This window comes from Pithys albifrons, chromosome 3 (genome assembly GCF_047495875.1).
Source record: "Pithys albifrons albifrons isolate INPA30051 chromosome 3, PitAlb_v1, whole genome shotgun sequence".
NCBI classification, from domain to species: Eukaryota; Metazoa; Chordata; class Aves; order Passeriformes; family Thamnophilidae; genus Pithys; species Pithys albifrons.
In genome coordinates, this window is record NC_092460.1 from 99,872,685 (window position 1) to 99,890,215 (window position 17,531).

General features: G+C 48.4%; 1 protein-coding gene across 2 annotated transcripts in view; it reads right to left on the bottom strand.

Moving 5' to 3' along the window:
- PLXNA4 (plexin A4) overlaps positions 1-17,531 on the bottom strand; it is a 538,710-nt gene that overhangs the window by 237,146 nt on the left and 284,033 nt on the right. Inside the window, exon 5 of one of the 2 annotated variants that reach the window (XM_071552882.1) lies at positions 12,748-12,825. The exons of the other annotated variant lie outside the window; for it this stretch is intronic. Within the exon in view, the coding sequence (XP_071408983.1) occupies positions 12,823-12,825 (3 nt within the window). The 3' untranslated portion in view covers positions 12,748-12,822. Of the gene's footprint in view, positions 1-12,747; positions 12,826-17,531 lie in introns of those variants that run through there. 2 annotated transcript variants of the gene reach the window in all.

Genomic DNA, 17,531 nt, shown 5'->3' on the forward strand with positions numbered 1-17,531 from the left:
GTGGAATTGAGGACTCAAACACTGTAGCCAACTATAATTGCTGAGGAATTAGCAGCAATAATCCTGCCACTGCCTGATATGTGAGCCATGCAACTAATTCCAGGTGGGTCATCTCATAATCTGGGATCTGTGTAGGGTGTGATCTGTCCTTCCCTTCCTTTACAGAGTGGTTGGGGAGCTCTTGTGTAGCCAGGACAGAATAACATGACAAGAAAATCCCAACAGTGGTAAGCGAAGTACAACATAAGTTTGCTACAATGTTCAGGCCAAGCCCTAAGACTTGAGGAAGTGATACAGTAATGGGACTTCTTAGAATCCATTTCTGGCCATCCTTTGGGGCAGCAGATCCCAAAATCATCGTTGTTCAGCCCACCTGAGATGCACAGAGCAATGACCTAGGCAAGAAAGCTGGGCACAGAGAGGAATGAAGGGCAGTGGGATCTGCTGCCCCTCTCAGAGGGGATGAGAACTTTAATTTCCTGAAGAAAAATTCATTTACTGCCCAGCAGAGACAGATCATGTGCTGACACTGCCAGAATAACTGGGATGATTGACAACTACCCAGTTTCTGCTTTGAGTGTGAGCCTTGGACAAAAATCTGAGGATGCTCCTTGGTGGCAGAGCAGAGTCCCAGCAGATCTGTAAGGACCACTGGGACATCCTGAGAAGAAAACAGCACAGATACTGGACACAAGCCAAGACCCTTTAGCTGTGCCATAAAGGACATCTGAAGGAAGGATCGTTGTTCACAGACATTGCAAATACGTCTCTAAAATGAGCTGCTTGGGCTCCCTTTGTAAGCACTGCAGTGATGCAGCTGCTGCTCCCTTAAAGTTGAACCTGCAGGAAGCCAAGTATATTTTACCCTAAAAGGACCAATTTTTCTCTCCCACCAACAGCAGGTGTCTGGATGCTTTATCTGAATGCAAAAAAACCCCCCATGGTACAATAAGTTAAGATGAATATCCTCAATTCTGCTCCACCCACTGGTCGTTGGCAGACAAGCTCCTCATTCCAGAAGGATGGATGCATTGCCAGGAAGCCACAGTGACCAAACTCCTCTCTCAGCTGGGCACCATCAGTGCCACTGCCCAGCCACTTGTGGAAAGGACAAGCAAGGAGAAAGAGGAATCCTTTCCTCTTGGATCTCCCCCTAATGTGGTTGGAAGCTCTTTACATCAAGAGCTCTGGGTTACTAAACTCTTTGGGCCATGGAGTTTCCGTGTTTCCAAGGGAGAAAAGGTGAGAACCAAAGATGCCCTTGGAAATTGGGTGGTCCATGGGAATCCCATGGTGAATTTGTCCTTTTTAATATGCATATAACACACAGAGATGAATCTGGTAAACTCTGCTTAGCAAGGACAGGAACCACCATGATGTGGTTTCAGAAGATTGTGCAAGAAACCTTCAACAGCCCCTACTTCAGTCCATGAATTAAGGGATTTTTTAACACAATTAGCTATTGTTACAGTTCTGGCCAGGTGGGGGTTGGTCTCTTCTCCCAGGCACTCAGCAATAGGACAAGGGGGCACGATGGGCTCAAGCTCTGCCAGGGGAAATTGAAGTTGGAGAGCAGAAAAAACTTCTTTGCAGAGAGAGTGCTCAGGGATTGGAATGGGCTGCCCAGAGAGGGGGTGGATTCTCCATCCCTGGAGGTTTTTAACCTGAGCTTGGCCATGGCACTGAGTGCCATGATCTGGTAAAGGGACTGGAGTTGGACCAAGGGTTGGACTTGATGATCTTGGAGGTCTTTTCCAACCCAGCTGATTCTATGATTCTATCTGCTAATCAAAGTGGGGTTGGACCAAGGGTTGGACTTGATGATCTTGGAGGTCTTTTCCAACCCAATCCATTCTATGATTCTATGATCTTAAAGGTCTTTTCCAACCTTAACAATGCTGTGATTCCACATTTCAGCTCACTTTTCACATCATGGCAGCCAAGGCAGACGGGGGGAACTGTTTTACCCAATTTATTTTACAACATCAGTGGCTCAGCAAGGGAGACAGACTCAGAAGGGTGGATGTCCCCAACTTCCTTCCTCTTGGGTGCTTTGGATGGTGACCACTTTCATTCAGCAGAAGGTTGGCAATGTCGCCTGCAGCCTTTTTGGCAAGGAATTCACAGCTGCTGGTCTGTTGGGCTCTTCTCTCACTGATAAAAGGTCTCCTTTTTCAGAAAGCTCAGAGATAAGTGCTTGAGGGATGCCCTTGGTGTGTTTGCAGCTTTGCCCCAGTAGTTTTATGGTTATTGGCTATTGCTGCAGCTTTCTCAAAGGAAGCCAGAATTAAAATAGCTTTCTATATTCCTTGAGTACCTTCCATCATCCCTTGGCAGCAGTCAGCCCATCACATCCTCTCAGTGATGTTACTGGCATCAGGCACAGGGCCCCACCATTCCCAGCTCTCTGATGCACTTAATTAAAGCAGAATCACTCAATAATTCTGTTGTGCTTTCCTGGGCATCTGCTTGTTCACCTCTCCTGTGCACAGGCAATTAATTTTTAGGTTTTTCCCGACAAAGGGACTGAAATCAGAATATTAATTCCAGCCCAGCAGGAGGGAAGAAGGATGATTTGCTGGGATATGAGTCCACCTGCAGGGCTGTGCCCCAGGATGGGGAGTGCACGTGATACCTCAAGGCCTCCCAGAGTGTTGAAAGTTGGAAGCCAGGCAAGGTTTTGGAGATAAAACAGTTCTCCCCTCCTGCCCAATCCCATTAATTTTGAGGCTAAATTAATAACCATGTTCCTGCCTGGAAACCTCATCAAAATCAGTGGCCCTGGGTGCTACATAAAAATAAAATACCAGACCCTGCTGCAAGGAGCTGCAAGTGGCCTTTGGTGACTTGTGCAGGATCACAGAGAGACCACGTAGAAAATCTCAGTGCCAAAACTCCTGATTCATGGGCTGGGGCATTTTCATTAGTTTGTTCCCTCTCTCTCAACCTTAAAAAATTAAAAAATAAAAAAGGCAGTACAGAATCATCATTTCCCCCTGGCATTTATTGAAATGTCATTTGGATGAGAGCAAACAATGCTTTATGCTCCTTTGGGTAACTGATACAGACAAAAGTCCGTAAGAACAGGCAAATTGCAACTCTGATCTGTTTAATGGGTATTAGAGGCACAAAATGCTTTCAAATGCACACAATTATTTCTTCTCTGCTAATTGAGGGGGTGAAAGCTTCTTTCTAGAAAATATGGTAATATGTATTGATCAGAAAAACTAAGCTTCTGTAGGAAACCCTGAGCACGAGGCAAGGTTAAGGGACTTTAATTAATGAAAAAGCTTTCTTATGAAATGATGCCACCACTCAAGGAGAGTATACACTGTGACCTCCAGTTAAGTGTTGACACCTTTTAAATATGACACTGCTCATACAAGCATCACTCTCTGGGCCAGACAAATAATGAATAAACCTTCTGCCAGACCAGGCTGGCCCATTGTGCCCTGTTCAGGGGATGTGTGAGCACTGCTGGGGTGGGCACTGCTGAGGTGGGCACTGCTGGGGTGGCCACCCCAAAAATCTCAATAGCACATACCATAGAATCATAGAATCATAGAATCACAGAATCATAGAATCTATTGGGTTGGAAAAGACCTCCAACATCATCTAGTCCAACCCTTGGTCCAACTCCAGTCCCTTTACCAGATCATGGCACTCAGTGCCACGGCCTCTCTGGGCAGCCCATTCCAATGCCTGAGCACTCTTTCTGCAAAGAATTTTTTTCTGCTCTCCAACTTCAAGTTCCCCTGGCAGAGCTTGAGCCCATCGTGCCCCCTTGTCCTATTGCTGAGTGCCTGGGAGAAGAGACCAACCCCCACCTGGCCAGAACTTCCCTTCAGGCAGTTCCAGACAGTGCTGAGGTCACCTCGGAGCCTCCTCTTCTCCAGGCTAAACATCCCCAGCTCCCTCAGCCTCTCCCCACAGCACTTGTGCTCCAGTCCCTTCTCCAGCCTCGTTGCTCTTCTCTTCTCAGTTGAGTTGGAAGAGACCTCTGAGATCATCAAGTCCAACCCTTCATCCAAACCCACTGTGATCACCAACCCAGGGCACAGAGTGCTGGGCTGGTGATCACAGTGGGGTTGGATCAAGACGTGGTGGATTCTCTGTCCCTGGAGGTGTTTCAGAGGACACTCAGTGCCACATCCAGTCCCTTCTCCAGCCTCGTTGCTCTTCTCTGGCCCCGCTCCAGCCCCTCAAGCTCTTTCCTCAACTGAGGGGCCCAGAACTGAACACAACACTCAAGGTGTGGCCTCCCCAAGGCAGAGTCCAGGGGAAGGGTCACTGCCCCGGGCCTGCTGGCCACGCTCGTTTGGATCCAGGCCAGGATCCCATTGGCCTTCTTGGCCACCTGGGCACACTGGTGGCTCACACTGAGCTTCCTGTCAATTAGTACCCCCAGGTCCCTTTCTGCCTGGATGTCTTTCAGGCACATCACAGATCTATGAAGGCACCAACCAGCAGCTGGGTGGGACAAGATCTCCACTGGAGGGTGACTTGTGACTGCCCCATCCCTGGAAGTGTTCAAGGCCAGACTGGACAGGCCTTGGAGCAACCTGGTGGAGTGGAAGGTGTGAGTCCAGGATGGAACTGGATCATCTTTCAGGTCCCTTCCAACCCAAACCATTCTGTGGTTCTGTGACTAAATTTAAAACAGCAATTAAGATGCACCCACAAATTCTGTGCCTTTTGCTCCTGAAAACAGTTCCTTAGCATTTATTTTAAGGCCAGACTCCTACAGTTACCAGACACCCAAGCTGCCTTTGAAATTAGAGTCTTCCAGCTCTCCTTGTGCACCTGGACTTATTTACTCGCTGCTACGAGCACAAACAGAAATAAATATAAATTAGCTCTTTTTTTTTCACTTATTTCGGAGTCTGCCCAGCTTGCCTTGCAAATGGAAATATAATGAATTTCAACTTCAGTGAGGAACAAGTCCTTTAATTGCTCAGTATATTAGTGCTGTGTTGTTTATACCATTATCCTTTCTTAGGAGGCACAGCCAACTTAGATTGAGTCCCAAATGGAAGGTAAATTGGCACAAATCTGACCTGCAGCAGTGATTTTGCTACCTGGAAGGTAATAGATTTGCTTTTCCCCCACTGGAATTCTTGTGTATCTCAGACTTGTGTGGGACAGATGCTAAATTGCCCAAGAAGGCAGAATGACCGTTCCACAGGGACAGAACAGAGGCTTTGCTGCAGAATTCAACTGAGAAGCTTGAGAACAGCAGGGAAGTAAATACACTGTGTCTACTATTAATAATATATGGGTACAACCCTGCCTAAAATCTGACCTGGAGCTTCTTTTCCTAGTGGGACAGACTAAACCAACGCCAGTCTGTTTATGATGGAGTGACAAGATTATTCTTCAATGCTCTCCAGTGGGAAGAAGAGTGTTTGTCACCCCAGACTGCTGATGTGTTTGCAGTTATTGCAATGTTTCTGCTGCATTCAGCACTGGTGGTATCTGAACACCTCAATTTTGGCTGTACAAATTCCTTGGAGAGTGATGGAAAGCCAAATGGGAAAGGATTGCTCTGTGCTGGAAGTGATTCCACCAGGCACGTCTGCTGAGCTGGGAGGAGGCACCAGCAGAGGGTCTCAGCAAGGCTGGGAGAGGCAGACAACACCAAACAACCCTCCAAAGGGAGCACTCCCTTCTCCTCCCATGTTTTGATCTGGCTTCTGATACCCTGCAAGGAGTTTGGGAGAGGCTGGCAGGGTCCAATGGAAATTCAGAGGAAAGCAACACTATCCACTGAAACATCAGACAAATATCGACTTCTCCACTAAAGGCTTACTCAGACACCCCTGGAGAGTCAATATTTGGTGGGGAGCATTAAAATTTCACAGGCCCTTGGCCAAGGTGACTTTCTCCAAGTACGGTTGATCTCTCTCACAGCAAACCTGCCAGGTGTGGGCAGAGGTGCTGCAGCTCCTGCCCCTGCCTGACAGCAAACCCACATTCATGTGTGTTTTGCTCTGCTAGAGATGAAAATCCTCCTTCCTGGGAGAGGTGGAAGTAAGAACTCCAAGGTCCCAATAAATCCATTGGAAAGGTGGGAAAGAAAGGGCAAGTCTGGGCACTTAATGAAAGAGCTGCCAGGTCAGACAGATTGGTAGGCAGATTTTTTGGCATTTTAGCCCATGAACACACGCTCTGTAAAGACTGGACTCATTTCCAGCTGCAGGGGAAAGAAGATTTCATGCTCTGCAGGGATTGTCAGTCCTCCAAAAGCTTTCAGAAGCTCCTGATTGCACTTCCTGTGCATTATATGATGCCATTATGCAGATGACTTTAAGTAAATGTAAATCACATCGAGCCTAATTGTAAAGGCCTTTTGGTAGTGAGAGGCAAAGTGCTTTGGGATGGCTTCTGACTGCCCAACAGCCACCTGTCTTTGCCCTTTTCCCTTCTCCCTCCGCTCCTCCACATCCTGCTGTCCTGAGCTCTCGCAGACAAGGCCAGCAGGGCTCTCTGGGTTAATTAAATCAGCGTCGTTTGCTGTCTGGAGCTCAAGTGACAAATGCATTTCCAACCTTGCCCCGTGTGAGGGGAGGGTGTTCTGTGGAGCGTGACGGTGGCTCAGGGCTCATGGAGCCTCAGCTCTGCCGAGGTGAAGCCAGCACAGCCCAGGGATTTGCTTTCCCAGGGAGCCCCAGCGCTGGGTCGGTGCAGGAGCACATTTTGCCCCTGCTGAAGCACATTTTGCCTCTGCTGAAGGGCTCCCCCTCCTCTGCTCCCCTTCCTGGGCTGCCAAGGGGGGAATAAGATGGCAGGGGATGGTTGGGAAAGACTCAAAATGGACAGTTCCCCTCCTCCCCACTCAGGCTGGGAATGGGAGGCTAATTTTATTAGCCCAGCCACTCCATTATCCAAATAGCCCCTGCCAGCCTCCCATTTGCAGATGCATTAGAGTAATGGTGCTGTGCACTGCCAAACACAGGCTGCCTCCCACCCCAGTGGTGCCTCCCTGGCAGGGAAGCTGATCCTTATGGCTTTGCAGATAGAGATGGATAAAAGTGCCAGGTAATGTCTGTGTGACATGATTTTTCCCTGCCCTATGACCTGGCATGAACATCAGAGCAGGTCTCCATGTGTGCTGTGGGTCCAGGTGCTCTGTGTGTCTGATAAATGATAAACTTGTGCATCATCTTTCCAGTCACCCCATCAGCTCACAACAAACTTGTTGCATGATGGGGAAAGATGCAATGGAGCTCCTGCTGCTACAGAGCTTCATTCACCCACAGCCTGCTCCCAACTGGACCCAAAAGAGATGGTAGTTAGGATGACATTGAAGCCTTTTAGAAACTCTTTTAAGAAATCAGTAGTAATATATAAATATTCTATATTTATACATCATGGAATCATAGAATGGTCTGGGTTGGAAGGGACATGAATGATCATCTCGTTCCATCTCCCTGCCATGGGCAGGGACACCTTCTACTAGCCCAGGTTGCTCCAACCTGGCCGTGGACACTCCCAGGGATGGGATGGGGCAGCCACAGCTTCTCTGCCCAACCTGTGCCAGGGCCCCACCACCCTCAGAGCCAAGAATTTCCTCTTAGTATCTAATCTAAACCTACTCTCTTTCAGTTTGAAGCCATTCCTCTTCTTTTCATAGAATCACAGAATCATAGAATGGATTGGGTTGGAAAAGACCTCCGAGATCATCAAGTCCAACCCTTGGTCCAACTCCAGTCCCTTTACCAGATCATGGCACTCAGTGTCACAGCCAAGCTCAGTTGAAAAACCTCCAGGGATGGGGAATCCACCCCCTCTCTGGGCAGCCCATTCCAATGCCTGAGCACTCTCTCTGCAAAGAAGTTTTTTCTGCTCTCCAACTTCAATTTCCCCTGGCAGAGCTTGAGCCCATCGTGCCCCCTTGTCCTATTGCTGAGTGCCTGGGAGAAGAGACCAACCCCCACCTGGCCACAACTTCCCTTCAGGCAGTTCCAGACAGTGCTGAGGTCACCTCTGAGCCTCCTCTTCTCCAGGCTAAACACCCCCAGCTCCCTCAGCCTCTCCCCACAGCACTTGTGCTCCAGTCCCTTCTCCAGCCTCGTTGCTCTTCTCTTCTCACTTGGGTTGGAAGAGACCTCTGAGATCATCAAGTCCAACCCTTGATCCAGCCCCCCTGTGATCACCAGCCCAGGGCACTCTGTGCCCTGGGCTGGTGATCACAGGGGGGCTGGATCAAGACATGTTGGATTCTCTGTCCCTGGAGGTGTTTCAGAGGACACTCAGCGCCACATCCAGTCCCTTCTCCAGCCTCGTTGCTCTTCTCTGGCCCCGCTCCAGCACCTCAAGCTCTTGCCTCAACTGAGGGGCCCAGAACTGAACACAACACTCAAGGTGTGGCCTCCCCAAGGCAGAGTCCAGGGGAAGGGTCACTGCCCTGGGCCTGCTGACCACGCTACTTTGGATCCAGGCCAGGATCCCATTGGCCTTCTTGGCCACCTGGGCACACTGGTGGCTCCTGTTGAGCTTCCTGTCCCTCAGTCCCCCCAGGTCCCTCTGCCTGGCTGCTCTCCAGCCACTCTGTGCCCAGCCTGGAGCGCTGCAGGGGTTGGGGTGGCCAAAGGGCAGGACCCGGCACTTGGTTTTGTCACCACAAGCTCTTGTAAATATATATATTATATGTATAAGAAATAAAAAACTACATCAAGTCTGTGTTTCACATGACTATTTTCATGGCCAACAGGAGACAGAGCAGCATCCCAGGCTAAGGGCAAATCCCAGAGGCAGAACAAACATCTTTCCCCCACAAATGGATCACTAAATTCAGGGTGACTTTTCACTTGGCAAAACTTAAAAAAAAAAAAAAGTTATTATCTTGGAGAGGCAGAATGGCAGAAGATAAATAACAAATGCAAGCAAAAGAAGAATAGAAGTGCCCCATTGAAACACAGAGGATTTTTCCAGGGACCTGACCCATCTGAGCAAGGCAATTTCATTTGCCCAGTAAAGATGTTTTTCTATTTTTCTAAGCCCCTGTGGCAAAACTGTCGATGCTTAAACCTACAAATAGTCCCTTTGCTTTAAGAAAAAATTATCCCAAGCTACACTTCTTTATCATGTGTGAATGAATCCTCCTTCTTTCTAAACAGTGAGGAAGGACACAAAGACACAAACACATGCATCAAACACAAATATTTCAGGATTTAAGGTATCTTTTTGTGCCGCAACCGTCGCTGCTGTTCCTCTAAGCAGAGAGAATAACACCCCAAAAGTGTCTGAGCACTGCAGACCTGGGGCAAGGAGTCTCTGCAAACTTGTGGTGCTGCAAATCAAAGTCTAGAGAAGGGAAAGGGAGGGCTTTGCTGGGCTTGTGTGGGAACAGGGAGAGCCCGTGATATTTGCCACAAGCACTTCTCTCTGTTTAGCTATGAAAATGAATGAAAATAAATCATCAGCAAGGCAATAAATGGGGCTGCAGCAGCCCTCACCAAGGAATGCTGAAACACTGTTTACACATCTAATGTTTGTTTGGAGACTCCACAATCTCCACAGGATGCTGCAGTGCATATGGTGTTGTCACTCTATTGCTTTTTCCTTTTTTTTAATTTTTTGATCCTGGATACGAAAGTGTTCCTGAAGCCCTCAAGTTGGTTTCTGGAGGTTCCCTTGGCTGGAAGGAGGTGGTGAACCTCAAGAAAACCTGTCCTCAAAGAGCTTGGATGCACAGAGGTGGTGGGTGGACATGTGACACCTGAAGGGCAGGAGGAGACACCAGAGGGTTGTGCAGCTCAGGGACCCTCCACTGACACACTGATTTCCACTGCTGGAGCAATGGAGAGTTTTCTTGGTGTGACAGCTGCAACAGGTTGTTTTCCTCTAAGGCTGTGTCTGTTACCAAATAAAACAGGCCAATGACTCTTCTAAACCTTTCTGCCAAAATGAAGTGTCTATATCCCTAAATTTTTATTTTCTTCCCTATTTTCCAGAAGATATAATTGGTACATCCCCCTCAGGAGGATGCTGTCAGCTCCCCAGGAGGCTCCTTCAGCTTTTCCCAAACATGTACCCACTCTTCTCCTCTGCTGCTCCTATTTATAAGAAGACATCAGCTCTTAATCAATATTTCAGATGTTTAATTAACACTACAAGCAAAAAAAATGCTAAAATGCAGCTTGAAATTGCTCCTGTCCTGTAAAGTATCATTGAATCACAAAATGGCTTGGGTTGGAGGGACCTTAGAGATTACCTCTTTCCCCCTCATGAGCAGGGACACCTTCCACTGTCCCAGGTTGCTCCAACCTGACCTTGGACACTTCCAGAGATGGAGCAGCCACAGCTTCTCTGCCCAACCTGTGCCAGGGTCTCACCACCCTCCACGCCAGGAATTCCTTCTTAATATCTCATCTAAATCTCTCTTTCAGTTTAAAAACCATCCCCCCTTCTCCTACCTGTCCATGCAAAAATAGTCATTTTCCCTCTTTTTCATGAGCCCCCTGTAAGTGCTGGAAGGACTCAACGAGCAGGACAGAGACTTTGAATGTACCTACACAAACCACTCAGCACTGTGTTTGTGCCAGTCTGGAAAGTTGTGTCTGCACTGAGAATTTACTGTGCCTGCATCACACTCTGCTCCTAAGGCCAGTGAGTACAGAACAGCAGATCTGCACATCATTTGTCTCTCTTGGTCTCCAGATGGAGCAGCTGCAGCCAAACTGCCTCTCAGAAACAGTCACTGGCCATTGTCATCCCTGAATCCTGTCCAAGACTGTCTGGGAGACATTCCCAGGCCATTCCTGGCCCCACGTCACAGGGAACTGTGCCCCAAGATGTGCACACACACCATCCTGAGGTCCTGCCATGAACCAGAGCAGCACTTTGGCCAGTTTTAAGCATAAATAATTTTTTTTAAAAAATTTAAATGTTTATTTTTTCGACCGCCATCAGTCCAGAAGCACAAAGTTCTATGGGGAGAGTCTGAGGGAGCTGGGGGTGTTTAGCCTGGAGAAGAGGAGGCTCAGAGGTGACCTCAGCACTGTCTGGAACTGCCTGAAGGGAAGTTGTGGCCAGGTGGGGGTTGGTCTCTTCTCCCAGGCACTCAGCAATAGGACAAGGGGGCACGATGGGCTCAAGCTCTGCCAGGGGAAATTGAAGTTGGAGAGCAGAACGAAGTTCTTTGCAGAGAGAGTGCTCAGGGATTGGAATGGGCTGCCCAGAGAGGGTGTGGATTCCCCATCCCTGGAGGTTTTTCAGCTGAGCTTGGCCGTGGCACTGAGTGCCATGATCTGGTAAAGGGGCTGGAGTTGGACCAAGGGTTGGACTTGATGATCTCGGAGGTCTTTTCCAACCCAATCGATTCTAGGATTCTATGATTCTATGAAATGCAAAGCCTGGGAAAGGATATCACAGATCTGTGCTGGCAAGGGACATAAGATATCATCAATCCACGACCTGAAATAAATGATGTTCTCCCAGGCAGGGCCCTCCTTGGTGGGGCACAGATGAGGATCACAGAAGGTGTTTTTCTCATTGCGAGCAGAGGGTTAAGACGGACTGTGCAGAGATGAGGTGGATTTTCCCAGAGGTGTGAGCTCAACCTTGGGAAAGTGCTGAGTACAGGGATCAGTAATTAGTGATGGATGGTGTATTCACCAAGGCCATTAGCTGGAAAGAAAAGCAAACCTGCAGCATTCTCAGCTGGAAAGAAAAGCAAACCTACAACAGGCTTTGCATTCCTGCCCTGCATTTTCCTGCCTCCTGAGAGCATCCCAAGGAGCCCTTCCCAGCAGAGCCCTCCCTGCAGTTCATTGGGGAACTGGCATTTCCAATCAATTAGACATGTCACTGCTGAATTTCTCTGCTAATTACTCGAGTTTATTATGTCTAAAGCCAGGTTAAACTCAGAATTCCCCAGGTCAAATGGGGTCACCCAGACAATCAGTTCCACATTTTCCATAGCAAAAGAGATCCCCACAATCAGTCACTGCCAAGGGGTTCCTAATGACCAACCTGCCAGTTAATGGCCTGAGGTGAAAGTCTCAGGGATGGATAAAGCTCTTGGAGAGAGAGAGAGGAATCCCTTCAGTGTTCAGGAATGACTTGGGCTTATTCCCTTTGAATCTGGACCCTTTTCTGGGAGATTAAGAAAGCTGAGACCTCCAGCATTTGGTTTCACTGCCAGAAAGGATTCCCTGTTTTATTGTATTAAACCAAAAAATTAAATAAAATAAAACAAGGATCCAGCTTTTGGGCATAAAGGATGCTTTGTCCTGATGGAGGTTAAGGCAGTGCCAAATGTCTGCCTGTCTCCTTCGTGCCAGCGCTCCGGGAATCCAACATTAATGGTGTGGATCACCCTGGAGTTCTGACTCCATCCAAACACATTCCTGGTGGGATGCTCGGAGGAAACATGTGGGTTACCTTCGCTCTTTGGGGCAGGAACTGCTGACACGTGAAGTCAAAAGCACTCTCAAGGTTCCTTCCAGAGTTCCTTCCCAACTGATGTCCTGAGAGCAGGGATCTTGTACAAACACTGTCTTTCAACCTCAAGAACTCCAAAGGGCTTTACAAGTTATAAATACATCACAAAGGCATCCATGGATCCAGACTCTCCAGGGAGGGACACAAGGGCAGGTGTTTATTTAGGAGTTCAGGACTGGAGGAAAAGAATTCAGTTCATCGGGTGAACCAAAGGACAGGATTTTTAGGGAGTCAGAATGAAGTGCTGGGATTGGGATGAGAACTAAGAATTTAAGGGCCATTATTTAAAAAAAATCTCAATCTTAATCTGACTTTTCTTCAGGCAATGCCATGTGGGATGTTTGGCAGAGGAATTGTCATGTTCATGTCCAGTATTCACTGAAAGGAAAGGCAAACACCCACTGATTTATCCACACAACTTTCTGCAGGGATTTTTCTGTCCCCTCAAACCTTCCCAACCACCCAAACATCTGCACAAGTTGCTCAGCAGACAAAACTTACATGACAAATAAAAATACAGATACAGCCTATACAGCAGAGTATTGACCAAATGTTCAGCTTGGTGGTTCAAAATATCTTTGTAAAGGGAAAAAAACAAAACAAAAACAAAAGCACAGAGCAAGAGAGACTAATTTAGGCCTCATGGATTCTCATTACTTCTTCATCCAGTTAGGAAATAAAACAAGAAAATAATTTTCTGGGTAGCTGAGTACAGTTGTCTCCAATCACAAAATGGAAAATCACAAAAACTGGAAATAAAACCCCCAAACCCTGCAAAGAAAATGAAAAAAAAAGTAACATCACAGCATGACTTTAAAGTTCTTTTTTTTTTAATAGAAAAGAACATAAAAGCCAGTTTGTCTTTCAAGGGCAGGTTCTGGACTGGATTTCATTTTCCTGTTCCTACTACACACATCTATGATGATAATGACTATATCAAGTAATAGAAAGTGATGAGAGATATTTAACAGGGACCTCAAAGCAAGAAAGACTCAAAGCCAGGAGTGCAGAAGACACAGCAAACTCTGGAGCACAGTTTTCCCTGAGTAACACAATGAAATTCCTATTAATCCCCACTAACATGGAGCATGCTTAGGAAGCACATGGAAAATAGAAAATGTATTAGAAAAATGGTAACTCTGTGCAAGGAAAAGCCCTAAAAGAGAAAATACTTCCTTCAAAGAAAGTAATAAGGCACTTGAGGCTGTAATGGAAACAACTTTTGAAGCGAGTTTAAAATGCAAGAATTAAGGGAACAGGCTCAGACAGTGCCAGGCACCGACCTGGGAAAGCACTCAAGGATGGGTTGGGTTTAAAAGCTTAAACCCAAGGGCTGTGGAAGTCCCTGCACCTCTGAGCCAAGGGTGCTGCCCAAATCCTCCCTCCCAGACTGGGCTGGTGTGGAATGCCAAAGGCAGGGGATGATTAACAACCTGTGCTTTGCAGTGACCTGCGAAGGCAGCGGAGAGGAGGAGACGTGGCTGTCAGTGGGATTGGAGGGGACAGATGTTTAATGGAGTCCAGGATTACAGCTCTGCCAGGCTTCACATGTAATCACCAGCTTCTTAGGTTTCCTTTCTTCTCCCCTTCTTCTGGGTCTGTTACAGGGTCAGGGGCTGGAGGAGGGGAGGATGGAGATTTTCAGATTTCCAGCTAAATTCCTTGAGCTGCCCTTAATACTCTGACCTATTCCCAGTCCTGGCAGGACTCAGAGAGATGGGGGTGGGTTGTTTTGGGGGTTTTTTGTTGGAAACACGAGAGGGATGCACTGAACTCCGCAGATCCAGGTCCTTTTCCCCAAACAGCGCTGGAGCTCTGCTGTGTGTGACTCCACAGAGGAGCAGCCCCATGATCAATAGTGCCAGCAGGTGACCTGCACTCCGTGTGTCAGGCAGCAACTGTGCCCCAGGGGACACCTCTGCATGGCTTCCCACCTGTCACCCGCTCCTGAGGATCGATATTCCCTGCCATTCTCACCCTGGGAATGACTCTGCAAATGCTTTTGGCGTTTATGGCCATTGCTCTCTCCTTCCTCCAAGTCTTTTTGCTCTCTGGCCAAGGCAGGGGGTAAACTGTTGGCAGAGGCTCATGAAGAAGAGGACCAATATTCCCACTGAAAAACACAGTAGAGGAGGAAGGAGACCTGGTTAGACTGAATGACCCACCTCATTCCTCATGTTGTGACTCAAGGCAACCCCCTACAGCTGTGTCCCCCAGATGGGTATCTTAAGGCAAGGACCTCCAAGGATGAATTAAACCATCCTCTACAGAACACAGCACCTTGGAAAGCCTCAGTGCATCTTCCAGCTCCTGCGCTGCTTCTCTGAGCAGCCTGTGGAGGAAGCCTGGCATGGGGATGGCTTCTTTGGCAAGCCTAGAGATGGATGCTGACATTAGTTCAAGCTGAAGTTCAAGCCAAATGCAGCTCCACAGATGGCACTGGAAAAGCTGCAGTTCTCCCTTCAAATATTGAACACATAAAAGAGGGTACAGCTGCAGAGTTCAGGCACAAACACACCACCACCACTGTGCCTGAAGGGGAAAGTCGAGATCAGGCACTGAATTGTGTTGATGTGGGCATAAGGGTATCCCAACTCCTGGCCCAGGGGTGATCCAGAGACTCAGCTCTGATGCACTGCTGTGTCACAGGCACGTGGCATGACCCAGGATGTGTCACTCAGCCCCTCTCCTCATCAGCTGCAAAATGTCACCAGCAGTGCTCTGACCCAGCTACACCAACTCATGTCTTGCAGCAAGCAGGGTCAGACTGTCCACGACTGACACATGAATTCAAAGTACTTCAGCAGCTGCAGACACACATTCTCTGCAGCTGGACCAGTGATTAATGTCATGGGCTTGCAGAGAAGGCATTTCTCTGGGATGGGGCAGGGCTGGAAGAGGCAGGATTCTGGCATGGATGAGCAAGGCCAAGCATGGAGCAAAGGGATACCAACCTGCATTTCTAAATAGCGTGGCCAGCAGGCCCAGGGCAGTGACCCTTCCCCTGGACTCTGCCTTGGGGAAGCCACACCTTGAGTGGTGTGTTCAGTTCTGGGCCCCTCAGTTGAGGCAAGAGATTGAGGGGCTGGAGTGGGGCCAGAGAAGAGCAAGGAGGCTGGAGAAGGGACTGGAGCACAAGTGCTGTGGGGAGAGGCTGAGGGAGCTGGGGGTGTTTAGCCTGGAGAAGAGGAGGCTCAGAGGTGACCTCAGCACTGTCTGGAACTCCCTGAAGGGAAGTTCTGGCCAGGTGGGGGTTGGTCTCTTCTCCCAGGCACTCAGCAATAGGACAAGGGGGCACGATGGGCTCAAGCTCTGCCAGGGGAAATTGAAGTTGGAGAGCAGAAAAAAATTCTTACAGAGAGAGTGCTCAGGGATTGGAATGGGCTCCCCAGAGAGGGGGTGGATTCCCCATTCCTGGAGGTTTTTCAACTGAGCTTGGCCATGGCACTGAGTGCCATGATCTGGTAAAGGGACTGGAGTTGGACCAAGGGTTGGACTCGATGATCTTGGAGGTCTTTTCCAACCCAATCCATTCTATGATTCTATGATTTTGCTGATAAAGAATTCTTTGAAAAGAGTCAGCAGCACAACGTGCTGCAGTTTTTGCCAGTGGGCCAAATCACTTTTATCCTTCTTGGCTGAGAAACACAGGCACTCACACAGTGTCTTTCCCATCCCTAGCTGTGCATCCATGTGGGATTTTCCATCTCTGCAGTCATTTCTCAGAGGGCATCTGACCTTATTTAACAGGCCCTTAATTAGGTGAAACAAATGCAGGGGAGAGCAGAGTTCAGCCTCTGATATCGCTGAGGGTAATGAGGGGTATTTTAGGGGCAGGAAAGAACAATCAAAGAGAACAAAAGTTGCCTTTGCTGCCAACTGGGATTACACTCATTGCTTGATAGGGGTTGGCTGAACTCTAGGAACTGTTCTTCCCTATCTGTTTTGTGCAGGGCTGCTCAGGAGCAGGACAGCTGGCAAGGAAATGGGCAGTTTGGAGGCCTCTTCTTCTGAGGATTTAGAGGGAGATGAACGTGGCACATCTTTACAAAGACAAACCAAATTTCAACCCATGATTTGGGCCTCTTGGAAGCTCTGATGGCCCTCATCTTCCCTAGGATGTCAGCCTGGTTTAGGAACACCCTAAAACTCACAGAAGGGTTTGGGTTGGAAGGGACCTTAAAGATCATCTCATTCCAATCCCCTGTCATGGACAGGGACACCTTCCACTAGACCAGGTTGCTCCAAGACCCATGTAACCTGGCTTTGAACACTTCCAGGGATAGAAAATCCACAAGTTCTCTGGTGCCTCACCACCCTCTCACAGCCAAGAATTCCTTCCTAACTGCCTAATAATTACTCCAAGGAAGAGATGATGCTGCCAATACCCTTCCAGAAGCTGAATAGTGAAGTCCTGCAAAAGACCTGATCACCTCCAAAGAGTGGGTGTGCACAGTGGTCATTTTCCACACTACACACAGCATCCCCCTCTACAAGTTGAGAGTGAGTACTTCAAAAGCAGAGTTGAATGACAGAAGCCTGAAACAACAGCACCAAAATTTACTGTTCCTGGGTGTCTCTTCTGCTTTTAAATCCCTGGGTCTAAAAGTCACACCTATTAGACAATCTCAGCTTTCTATTTTCAAACAAGATCATTTCTGTCTTTCCTGGTTCTGGTGCCTTGATGAAGACCATGGTCTGCACACAACCTGATGGCTCACTGTCCTAGTTCAGCAGGAGGGACTAGCTAACCCTGTGTGGGGGTGATCAAAGCTGTGTATTCTACCCCCTCTATTCATTCCCCAAGGACAATGGGCCATTAGCAGCAGCTGCCCAGGGAGCCATTATCACTTCACACCCAGCCTGAGGGGGGCGGAGCTGCCAATGGGCCATCAACAGTTCAACACCCCCCTGGCTCCCAGAGTTAATCACCCATTGTGTGAGTCCCCGCCCAGGGGGAGGGACTGGGTGCTCCCTGAGGGTACATAAGTGGTGGGTAAGAAGACCTCGGGAACTTCTTGTCGCATCCAGAGGAGCAGCAGGACCTCGACAGGAGGAGATCACTGATCTTGCCCAGACCACAG